Source organism: Impatiens glandulifera, chromosome 9 (assembly GCF_907164915.1).
Source record: "Impatiens glandulifera chromosome 9, dImpGla2.1, whole genome shotgun sequence".
Classification (NCBI taxonomy): Eukaryota; Viridiplantae; Streptophyta; class Magnoliopsida; order Ericales; family Balsaminaceae; genus Impatiens; species Impatiens glandulifera.
In genome coordinates, this window is record NC_061870.1 from 7083868 (window position 1) to 7095904 (window position 12037).

The 12037-nt window shown below is 35.1% G+C and overlaps 1 protein-coding gene across 1 annotated transcript; it reads right to left on the bottom strand.

Annotated features, from left to right (window-relative positions):
- Positions 1-444: 444 nt before the first annotated feature.
- Positions 445-11624, bottom strand: LOC124914640 (ENHANCER OF AG-4 protein 2-like). The gene is made up of 12 exons (XM_047455233.1): positions 11141-11624; positions 10637-10713; positions 7465-9684; positions 6887-7382; positions 5336-5444; positions 5008-5120; positions 4604-4791; positions 2699-3359; positions 1857-2289; positions 1537-1614; positions 929-1028; positions 445-795 (listed from the first exon to the last, which is right to left on the bottom strand). Exons 1-11 carry the CDS (start codon positions 11249-11251, stop codon positions 955-957), a joined length of 4560 nt encoding a protein of 1519 aa, XP_047311189.1. The 5' UTR covers positions 11252-11624; the 3' UTR covers positions 445-795; positions 929-954.
- Between the last annotated feature and the right edge of the window lie 413 nt (positions 11625-12037).

Sequence of the window (12037 nt, forward strand, 5' to 3'; positions counted from 1 at the left end):
TTACTAATTACGAAGATGAACAATAAAATTAATTTACTGAATGATCTGACTTTCATGATTTTCTCATTCTATGATTAACCATTCTAATAGAAAAAGACAAAATATATGTTTTTATTTCCAATTTATCATATAGGTCCGTACAATTTATTAACATAAATGTTTCAATTTAATATAAAATGTGGATTTTCATGCATCTTGCTGGTATTATTATATTCTTCCTTTTTTATTTGTTAATTTTCTAATTATGTTTTTCAAATTGAAACAAAAATTATTATTCTTATTATGACTTATTCATGGATATAGTTAAAATCACTATTCATGTATACTAGCTAGCTTACATCTGGATGAAACTCAGACACATGTTTTCCTACATTTTTCATATTGATTTTTGGAAGTTAAGGGTAGACAAAAACAACCTAGAAAGGAAGTGGGTATTGTTAGATGTAACACTAATAGCTGAAGGAGATTCATGTAAAGGTTAGGTCAATCATCTTGAGAAAATGATCTTATATGTACAATCAAATCCCTATTCCTAATATATTATATATAAATCACAAGTATATAGTTACAGTTTTTAAACAGAAAATATGCTAAAAGATTAGTTGGGAATTGCAAAGGCGAAAAATTCACCAGACGCACTTGTCAGGAAAGAACATGATACCTTTCAAAACGACGTCTCTCATATTGTTCTAAAATACCTTCATTTAGGTGTAGGTCAAAGTTGTTTAATCGGGGGATCCATCTTCCTTTTGGGGCAGTAAGAAATCATCTTCTTCTTTGTCACAACATGGCACACTGCAAAACAAGCATTCAAAGATCAAGTAAATCAAATGTCTAAAGGCTTACAGTAATATGTTATTTTGTTTGATCAGAATCTGAACAGCTCAATGGATTTCAGTTTAGAGCCACCAAATGAAAACAAACATACAAAGATAAAAGCATCTCCACTTTGCTTTAAGCAGGCCTCCAACAGTTAAGAGAAGACATATCTGGTCTACTCGTTCCTAACATCTGAGGAACTCCTGGACCTGAATGGACAAAAAACTCTCATGTAATTACAATATACCTACTAATCAGATTCAAGAAGAGAAAAATGAAAGCTCAGTAAACAAAATAATGGGCTGCTATGTTAGATATTTCATGTTAGATGTGAAAAATCTACGCTTGTTTGTGTTTGTAAAAAGTAACAATGACCCACTAAATTTAACTTGATCGTGATCGAGAAAATAATATGTATAGAAAATTAAGTAAGAAAAAAGTACACTATAATTTGGATCATGAACAAAAATATAATTTATTTACAAAAGCAACAAAAAATACATTATAATCTTGATAATGATCTGAAAAAGTAATTGATCATTATGATCCAAAAATAATCTTATGCCAAAATGACACATTGAATTTTAATTTTGGCGATTTTCCATGAGATCATGATTAAGACATAGATTGTTTCAATATACTAGTTTCCAATAGGCTCATTAATATCTTATAGAAAAAACAAAGCAATTTAATGTGTATAGACATGACAAGAATTACCTTGAACCGGAGCTGCTACTGGTAGTGTGCTCGAGCCAGTATGTTGAAAACCAGCATTATTTGAGGAACCGAAATAGCCTGCACAAAAGTTCAATTACAACTCATCTTTTGATATGAAACAGTACTTAGCAAATGTTCAATGCACTCATTACTCCGTGCATTCAATGTGGTCCACAAACAATGATGTGCCATAAATTATTTTTTGACAAGGAAACATATCATAGAATAACAGACAAAAATGGTGGTGTATTATAATTTATGTCTTGAGAAGAAGTATAATATATCTTTCAATATGAATGAACATGAAGAGCAGCATTTACCTTCCTGGTATGATGAAGGTCTGCTGCCTCCATTCATCCATAAACCTCGTTGACTATCCAAGTTAAACTCATTTGTTTGTCTTCTCCTCTTTTTTGCAGGAATAACATATTGCCTTGGACCATCGGGAAGATTCAATAGTGAATATGGTCGAGGAAAAGGATGTTGGTGAATTGTAGACGTTGTATATGAGAAATGAGCACTTAGATTCTGATGTATGGGAGGAGGAGGAGGAGGAGGGTGTCTTTGCATGAAGGGGGGGATATCAATAGGTTGATATTGTTGTGAAGCCTGAGAATGGCTATATAAACCATAATCTACTACACCAGCAGCAGCTTCATGTGATTGTTGTGAGAATATATCACTTCTACCAACAGAATCAATCTGACCACCATGAGAGGTATTATTTGCTGACATGTGGACAAGTTGATTAGCCTGAATGCAAAAATGATATATTAACATACAATTGTCTTGAGTAAATAGTTTCAGAAATACAGAGAACAAAGACAATGGACTATTTTGTTACCAACTTTTTTCAAGTTGATAATGATCTGAAAAATCTAAGTTCACCAAAATTCACAATGATCTAAAATATAATTTTATCATGATCCAAAAAATTGTACTATAACTTGTATAATGGCAAAGAAAATTATTTCTATACCAAATGAAGCAACAAAAATTACACTGTAATTTGAATTATGATACAAAATAATAAAATCATGATCCAAAAAATCACTATCAATTTTAACTTTGGCCATTTTTCAATGAGATCGTGACAAATATTTTGGCAATATAAGTTTTCAAATAGGCTCAATAGCACATAAATGCATGGAAGTAAACATACATTGGTTAGCAATAGAAGTTGTTGATAACTCAAAGTTGGAGGAGATGGATTGGAAGCCTTCATTTGATGGTATTGAAGTGGTAGAGAAGAAACCTCTGGTGGCAATGATGCCTGATCCAAAAATGATGAGGTAAGACCTGAATGAGGCGGAAGAATCACATGTTGCACTGGTGGTGGAGGTGGTGGCGGTGGTGGTGGCGGTTGAGATGGAGGTTGGGGAGATGATGGGTATGAAGGTAATGGAGGAGGGGATTCTGGTGGAGGGGAGAGAGGCAAAGGAGGTGTAAGGGGAGGAGAATCTAAAGGTAGTGGTGGCGAGCTTTGAGGGGAAAGGCTCAAGTTGACTGTTCCTTCTTCCAAGATCCTATCCGAACCTTCTTTTAAGGAAGGAGTAATAAATGAATCATCAACAGAAGAAGAGGTGCTATTATCATTCCTTGGGTGCCCAGAGACATCTTCCATTTCCACGTCTTCCAATATATATTGGCGTCTATCATTTGGAGTAAATGTATAAGTTTCAGACTCTGTTGCATCAAAGGTATTCTTCATTGGTTCTGCATTGCCAGTTTCCTTGGCTAAACTAGTAGTAGGAATTTCATCATCTTCGTCTTCTTCAAATACACGCGAAGGAAAGAAACCAGGCAACTGAAACGTGGCATTGCTGATACAATAACCAGGAATTACATTACAATTTAGTAATTTACAAGGGAGAAAAACAATTCACTCTAAATACTGCATTCTAGGAAGAACATAAAAGTACATATCTTCTCATCTTACCTGTTTGCCAAAATCACAACCATCAAGACAATAATATGGATATGATCCAAAAAAAAATCTCTATGCCAAATGAAACAAAAACTTACAATATAATTTGGACAATGACCTAAAAAATAATTGTATACCAAATGAAACAACAAAAATCACACTATAATCTGGATCATGGTCAAAAAACAAGATCTGGATCAATAGCCAGAAAATCTTATATCAAATGAAAAACTGCGGAGATTGTGACAATTTCCAAATAGGCTCTATGTTTTATACATTACACGTTTTACTCATCTGTATGACAAATTTCATAAATAATAGAAAATGCAGAATCCAATATATCTAAAGCTGGTGACCCCTCATTGTTAAATCTATTATATATAAGTGGCAGTATCTCTAGTTTCTTACATGGGAACTTGGGTAATCTATTTCTAGCATAAGTTGAGAGAATTCATGTTAATTTCATGTCTTTCTTATCTTTTGAGATTTCATTGACTTGTTTGACTTGTCTTTTATTGGGACTAATTAAGATTTTTTACTTTCTGTTTGTGATATTCAGTTTGTGGGCTATTATTTATTTACGGCTTTTCATTGATGTACTTGATACTGCCTTTCCATTGATTAAAATAAGGCTCTGGTCGTTCCCACAAATAAAAACCTCCATTTTAAATTCGAAGTCGAAGATGAAGATCCAATCATAGTAAAACTAAAGAATTCTCATGTTAACTCTCACAATCTCCCTTACTTATGGCATTAAAAGCATCACTGTCATGTGCAAACTTCTTCTAGGCATAGAGGAAAGGGGTGCTGGATGTTGAGCCACACACATGAAGATAACCTTAGACAACTATGTTGAGAGGCTACTTACTAGATGAGGAAAGCCACTATCTTGCTCTAGTGGTTTGAAATGTTCAATGATTAAGTAATCAACATTCAAAATACAATAATTACCTTAACATGGCTCCAACAGTTCTTCCCTAAAGTTCAGAATCTATACTAGCTATTGAAATGATAACACGTTTTCTGAGTATACATCATCATAGAGCACTTGAAACTCTATTGAATAGTCATATAATAAATGGACATCATGCAAATAAAAAAGACAAATATCTTATTACTTGAAAAGAAAATTGACCAAACCTTCCATATTCATCAACAAGCATCCCTTCCATTTCTCTGATTGGGTCATCAACAGCTCGTTCAGCTCGAGATGGACGGCCAGGGAATGAACCAGCAGGAGTATTATCATTTGAAAGTACAATCTCATCAATGTATTGCCTAATAAGTGGCTCGGGTAAGATTCTTCTTTCAAGCCATAACCGCAAAACCTAAGACAAAAATTCATTTGATTTAGTTCATGCAGAACATTAGGTCTTCATTGGTGTATAATCAAGGAACTAGGCCCCTAAGATAGAAAATCCATTTGATTTATTTCATGATGTATAATCAAGGAACTAGGGTATCCGTTGTACCTCCTACCAAACCGACGCGTAGTGCTTAGTGGAAAACATAGGGTTGCTTATTGAAGTATAGGGATAGCTAACCTTTAGACATTGACGACGATTTTCACGACCAGCAGCTCCAGGAGGGGCAGCAGCTCTTACAAGATGACGTAATGATGCTTGAACTGCAGGAATGTATGATGCTCCAGCAATCCCTGAGAAACATAACAAGAACAATAAATAAAACTGTACTTCAGCCTTCAATTGAATGAACATGATAGTAATTTAGCCAAAACCATACAAATTTTTTTCCTTTTGCACAAGAAAACATAGGAAATCGTATCGTGGTAAATGAAAATACTTACTACAAAAACTAGGCATAAGACATTATAAGATTTATCAAGATAAACAGTGGTTTAGTTTCTCGAACCTTTATGATTGTGAGAGCACTGAGTAATTGAATCCACCAAAAATAAGAGGTCCACCTTGCGGTGATATCTGATTTCACTCTCCAGCTTCCGGATGAGAAGTTCAATTATCTGACAAACATAAAATATTAGGACATCCCTGTTAAATATAATTTCAGATTTGAGTTACTTCAGAAGCATGCACATCAGCAGCATCCACAATGTGTTCATTGAACATTTTTGGAAAATTTATGCAAGATGAGCTATTTTTGTAATTCAAAACTACGCTTCAATACATGCTTCATAGCTTTCACAACTCTCTACCTGGTACAATGGGTCAATATACTTCCCTCACCCTAATAATAAGAAGATTTCAATTAGTTTTTAATGTACTAACCAAAATTATCAGTAAAAATCTAGCTATATGCCACTGTTACCAACATGAATATTGCATGGTAAAAATAAACTTACAGTATATATATATATATATATATATATATATATATATATATATATATATATATATTATATATATATAATTTTAGGAAGCTAGCATGACAGCCCCCACCCAGTCATGACCCAAAAATTACAATATATTAGATACAGACGAAACAATTTTATTTTATGTTTTGCTAGGAAATTTAAAAAAACTAATTCATGTAAGCCTTTGTCAATTCTAATCATTTATACTGTTCATTCTGTTATAAAACATCCCTATTATGCTTCATTCTAAACAGAGAATTGGAGACTATGGCAAGTTAGTTAATAGTGCCGTATTATACGCTGATGTGATGGAATAATATTTTGAAGTTGGAGAGGTTTTCCCAATTCAAAGACATGAGGAATTGCTTCCAAAGAAGGGAATCCCAGTATGGTCTAAGCCACCAAAAGAAAAGAAAAAAAGACCTAAACACAAAGCTTATCTTCATATTCTAGAAGGTGTAAAAATTGCTTGAGCACTCCAGCCACTTTACCCCATAATAGGCAATACAAAACAATGAAGATGCAGAGACCTAAACAGTTAATATTATTGTTACAGTTAAAGTATATAAATGCAAAAAAATCTACAGAAAAAGCTAGAGACCAGATATCACTCATATAATTCACTAGAAAATGAAGGTAAATTATTTTCGCATCTTCTAGTACACTAAAATAAAAGGAAACATAATAGAAGAAATTAGTCAAGTATATTTTTCATGAGACATGCTGTAACAGATACAGAGGATAGGTCTGATGTAATGGGCCTGGCTTAGCCCATCATTAGTTAGTTGGTTTATTATAGCTTTATTATAAATAAAGTAATAATTAGGGTTTATGATATCGAATGTTTATTGTTGAAAGACAAAAAACTGTTTCTCGTAGCTAGCTTAGGCTATTCAATTCTCATCCATAGTATCTTGTTTCGTCATATTATTTATCTATAAAGCCTAGATCTGTTCCACATGCATGACATCAGAATACATGATGTGATTATACAGTAATACAGAAAGCTCTAATCACAGTCGAAACCGAAAGTAGAACATGACATTAAATTGAATAAAAATAAAGAAATGAACATGTATCATATCACCTACCTCACTGGCAACACCATATTTCGCGCAGTCTATTGCAAGACGGGTTGCACGACCAATGCTTTCTTTAGTCCTTGACAATGTTTCTATCATTCCTTCAAAAGCATCACGTGAAACAGTTGCCTCGGTACCACCACTAAGTGAATCCCCGGCAAGCTTACTTTCAGAAATGACTCTCCTTTTTTCATGTTGAGATATCTCAGGTTCATCATTTGGTGGAAACTCATCATGATAAGGAGAAGTTGTTGACATACGTGTATCTGGAAGTACCAAGTTTTTGGCACCTGACAGAGGCTTGTTGGATGGACTAGGATTTATAGCAGGCACATCCGCTAAAGTTGTTGAGATAGAACAAGTATTCCCATGGACAAGGTGTTGTGAGTGAGATTGTCGTCTTTTTTTCTGAGCAACAGCAATTAGATCCTTCATGGAGAAGGTGGAATCTGCTACTTTACCATCAACTGAAAAGCCACTTTTATCATCTCTGCCAGCTTCTGACCTGATACATTATAATTGAGGAAAACTTAGTGATCAGCAAGAGAAAAATGGAAGACAACTAACAGGGGAATTAATAAAGCTACCTTTCACCAGAAAAATGCAAATCGTCCATCATGGATCCTGGAAGAACAGTCAAGTCAGAGACCTGAGTAACTGACTTTGGAGTATTTTGCAATCTTTCTCCAGTACAAGAGGTCTTACTTCTGTGTATACCAGCCTGGCTGGGAGAACTATTCAAGCCATCAGAAACCACACCCGTTGGCTTACGAAATACAGTTTCAATTTTTTTTCGAGCTCCTAACTGAGGTACTTTAACTGCAGGTTTGCTGGATTTCTCCATCTCTAAAACTGTCTTAACCATAACACCAGACTGAGAAGATACCTTAGGGGAATCTGATCCAGGCATGCTTACATCTGAAACCATAGTCTTTGACTCTACTTTTCCAGGACTGCAGGAAACATGTGAAGCAGGTGTCCTGTAAAGACTCTTCTCAGGGGATGCAAATACTATATTTGGTTGTTTAGGGAATGGCCTGTCAGACTTCGGCTTTTGATGACTCTGTGAAGGATCTTCTTTAACTTGTACTCCAGACTGCTCAGGATTGGTTGTTGATTCTTTCAAAAGAACACGGTCATTCCCAGTCGAAACATTATGACCAGGTTGATCGCACACAGGGATCATCTTAGGAGTCCTAATAAGGCTCTTCTTCGCAGACTGGTCAGTGAAAGACTTATCAGGGGATGCAAATAATAGATTTGGTTGTTTAGAGATTGGCATGTCAGATTCCGGCTTTTCATGACTCTGGAAAGGACCTTCATGCCTTTGTACTCCAGACTGCTCAGGATTGGTTACTGAACTTTCACAGTGCAACTTTGCAGAGTCTTTCAAAAGAGCATTGTCAATCCCAGTTGAAACTTTACGACCAGGTTGATCACACACAGGGATCTTATTTCGTACTTCAACAGTGTCTCTGGAAAATAGATGAGAAGACTGGTTTTTTTTAGCAACATGAACTGGAGTTTTTGGCTCCTCTTCATCATCTTCATCTAGACGAACAGCTCTTCGTTTTGCTTGTACCTTATTAACAGGAGATTTAACTTTCTTGGAATGTGATACATCATCTTTCAATGAAAGGGAAGTACTTTTGGTTTGTGTCCCTTCTTTAGCAGCAGGAGAGTTTGACAATGCCTCCAACATTCGTTGATGGTGCTTCCCTGATGGTACAGAATCTTCTGTTCTTGCAAGTTTGGAAGAAATGTGATTGGCTTGCATCCCAGATGGTTTACTTACAGTCTTGATGTGCGATGCAGATCGTTTCGATTCTGATTCATTTTCCTTCTTTTCAAGAACTTTATGATTTCCAGTACTACTCTTTTTTATTCCTTGAGGAGACATCGGTTCTAATTCATTTACCTTCCTTTCAAGACCTTTCTGATTTCCAGTACTACTCTTTTTTATTCCTCGAGATGAAATAAGTTCTGATTCATTTGCCTTCTTTTCAACAACTTTGAGACTTCCAGCATTACTCTTTTTTATTGCTTGAGGAGACACTTTGATATTAGTTTCCACAGTCTCTCTCGCTTTCAATCGTTTAGTAGGGTATGACTTTTCATTTGATACCATCTTACGTTTGCGAAGTTCATGATCAACATCCTTTTCAGACTCAGGTTCTTGGTCCTTGGTCTGCCTTTTGGAACATTCTTCCGCGTCATTAGGTTTAGGCAATGCTTTTGGTTTCTTATCATTATCATGTTCTATGACATGGTTGTTAGTCTCAAGCTTTCGTGATGTTCCCTTCGAGGAGCTCATATGTTTCTTTGGTTTAGCAACGTGTTCCACTTTCATGTTTGGCCGTGCTACACTTTTTTCGGACTTGTGACCATTAGTTAAAGACTTGTTGTAAGGTTTTTCTTCATGATTAACACATGAAACATCATCATTGCAAGCCTTAGGTGTCACAAGTTCATTACCAGTATCACCTTGACTTTTTGCACTATAATCATTAACTTGGAGTCCAGCCTCATATTCTCCATCTTTACCAGTTTCAATTTTTGACATGTTCTCTGCTACTTCAGTTTCCAGTCCATCATTTTGTGGAACACTAGAGGATTCAGAAGCTGATCTATCCACTTCAATTGTAGGGCCACTACTTTTTTTTTTCTGTAGCTCTTCAAATGCCTTGCAAATTTCCTCCACGGCTAAGGCAAAGTATTCTTTAACTGCTTTACCTTCACATTTCGCAGAGACTTTCTCCTTTGTCTCACTAGTAAATGCCTGTATCTCTGTTGGACCAACAAAAGCTCTGTGCAAAATAAGAACATTAGTACACATTTATATTATTTGGCCAACAACACTAGTAAGTTATTGAATATTAATTTGTATCTGTTGAAGCCAAAGCAGAGCATTCATATCAAGAGAAAGCAAATGTTACCAATCAATCTTACATGCTCAAAATATTTACTTAAGCACTTGATCAATACACAAATTTATGCATGAATAAGCTACTAGAAAAAAAGTATGCAATTGACCTCAAGAAAAAAAAAGTCAATTGAACTGGAAGCATAGCAGGCCCGTTGCCAGACATATATGAACTAGGAAATGCTTGTTCAAAGCCCCAATGTTTTGTTTTGGGGGAACCATCAAGTGACTGAAAGGAGAGAATATAGACACTACACCTAAGCAGAAATTATGTATTCTGTACTGGAAAGAAGAAAAGTCTCAGAAGGGGTAGATGTTATTTACTTTCTTTAAAATAGAAAACTTGTATCAATAAACAAAATATTGTGAATGTCTGAGTAGGAAGATGAATACGTGGTCATTCTCTCATAAAATCCGTCAGAGTTGGTCTAGAGTAGAAAAGAAACCCTTGAAATTTCCCAGTAAAAGATACATAAGGTTCAACGAGATAACAGCATAAAAAATAAGAAAAAAGAGTACAAATTAATTAACTAAATGCCATTTGTCACCTTCTATATCAGGTCTAGGCTTCTTAATCATTGCATCACAAGAATGTAATACACCTTAAACTTTGAACTGAACAGTGAACAAAGATTTGTGTTAAGGAACTAAGTGTCCACAAAATTCTCAATACAACAACATGGTTTCCAAGGAGCTTATTTCAACACTAAAATTTCTCATTGAATCAAGACAAATGTGCAAAAGATTTTCCTTATAATCTTTAAAGTAGATACCAAGATATAAATAACAGAAACTAGCACTAAACAATGAGGTTTGTAGAAGAGTGTAATACTCACATTTCATTTGTTCCAAAGAAATGAACAAAGTACTTCTTAGGATCAGGTACTCGTTTCCAGTCCTCAGGTCTGCTAATCTGAAAATTGGATAGAATGGGTAAAAGCCATGCAACACTTAATTCATGTAACACTTAATTCTTCAATTAACATCAAATCCCAAGTGAAAGCTACCAAATTAAATAGAGAGAACTGATGGATAAGAGGAAGGTTAAAACTCATAAGGACAAGAGCATCAACAGTCAGCAGATTAGGAAGAAGAAAGAAATTGAACTATGAAAGCAATAGACAAACAAGCCACAGAAATAGGTGCAAAAAATTTACAGCGTTGTGATACAAATAAACTTCCAATCTAAAAGAAAAACTACAGATGCTTTAAGCTGCCATCATATAAGAATTTCAGTAGTTAATCAGTAGCAGAAAGTATAGAAGTATTAAAAGCAAGAGCAAATTGAATTGAACAGCAGCACGAATGATAGTTAAATCAGATAGCATAGCATAGCATACCTTTGCAGGCCAAAAGGGGTAGCCCTTAACCTTAGCAAGGACAAGATCACCCAAGCTTAACTCGCTAGTCGCATTTGCTCCTTTGGCCCCCTTTCTACGCCATGGAGCCATATCGTCGATAACGGTAGGACAGTAAAATTGTGGTCTTTTGATTGATGCCGAAGTGGAGCAATTGAGTAAGAAAGAAGAACCCTAGAGAGAGAGGAAAAGATGAGCTAAGACGGCGGCTCCTTACCGGCGGGTGAGGCCGGTTAGCGAGCCGCCCACTAGCTTTGGTATCATGGTATTGAATCAACTGGGCGCAATGGTTTAAAAAAGATTATGCAATTGGAATTGGAGTCCAGACGATGGTAGTTGCAGGAAACGAAGTAGAATGGGGGATTGAGGCGGTCGGTGAGAGAGAAATATAGAGAGAGAATGGGATGATGAAAGCCCGGCGCGATGGGAAGGGGCGATATAGTAAATTAATTACCTTGGCTTGCTTAGCGTAAGCAAATCCGAATCCGGGCTCCCTCCTCTCTAACCTTAACGGCCTGGCGCCGTGATTTCCAAAATCACTTTGTCAATGCCCTTGCCACACAAGTTACATATATATAATTTTTTTTATATAAAACAACCAATACATTAATAATATAATTTCTATTTTCATCTGTCAAATTTATATTGCTGTAATATTTTCTTTAATTTTGCATCTATTTATAGTTGTACCTCAACTTTTAAAATCTCGAATTAACTTTTAAAAATTAACTATTTTACGATTTTAGAAAAGATTAACGGGTTTGATTTTAAATAATTTTAAATTAGTAAACTCTTAATATTTTAAATTTATAATAATTATTAAGATTTTATGAATTTAATTTATAAATAATTACCATTTTATATTATTTTACACTAAAA

Bases quoted from the DNA above. Each gene is read 5' to 3' on its own strand.
- LOC124914640 (XM_047455233.1), bottom strand. From the start codon at position 11,251: ATGGCTCCATGGCGTAGAAAGGGGGCCAAAGGAGCAAATGCGACTAGC. The intron at 5,121-5,335 runs GTTCGAGAAACT...TATGTTTCTCAG, and splicing joins GTGCTCTCACAATCATAAAG to GGATTGCTGGAGCATCATAC. The intron at 2,290-2,698 runs GTATGTTTACTT...TTTTGCATTCAG, and splicing joins AACTTCTATTGCTAACCAAT to GCTAATCAACTTGTCCACAT.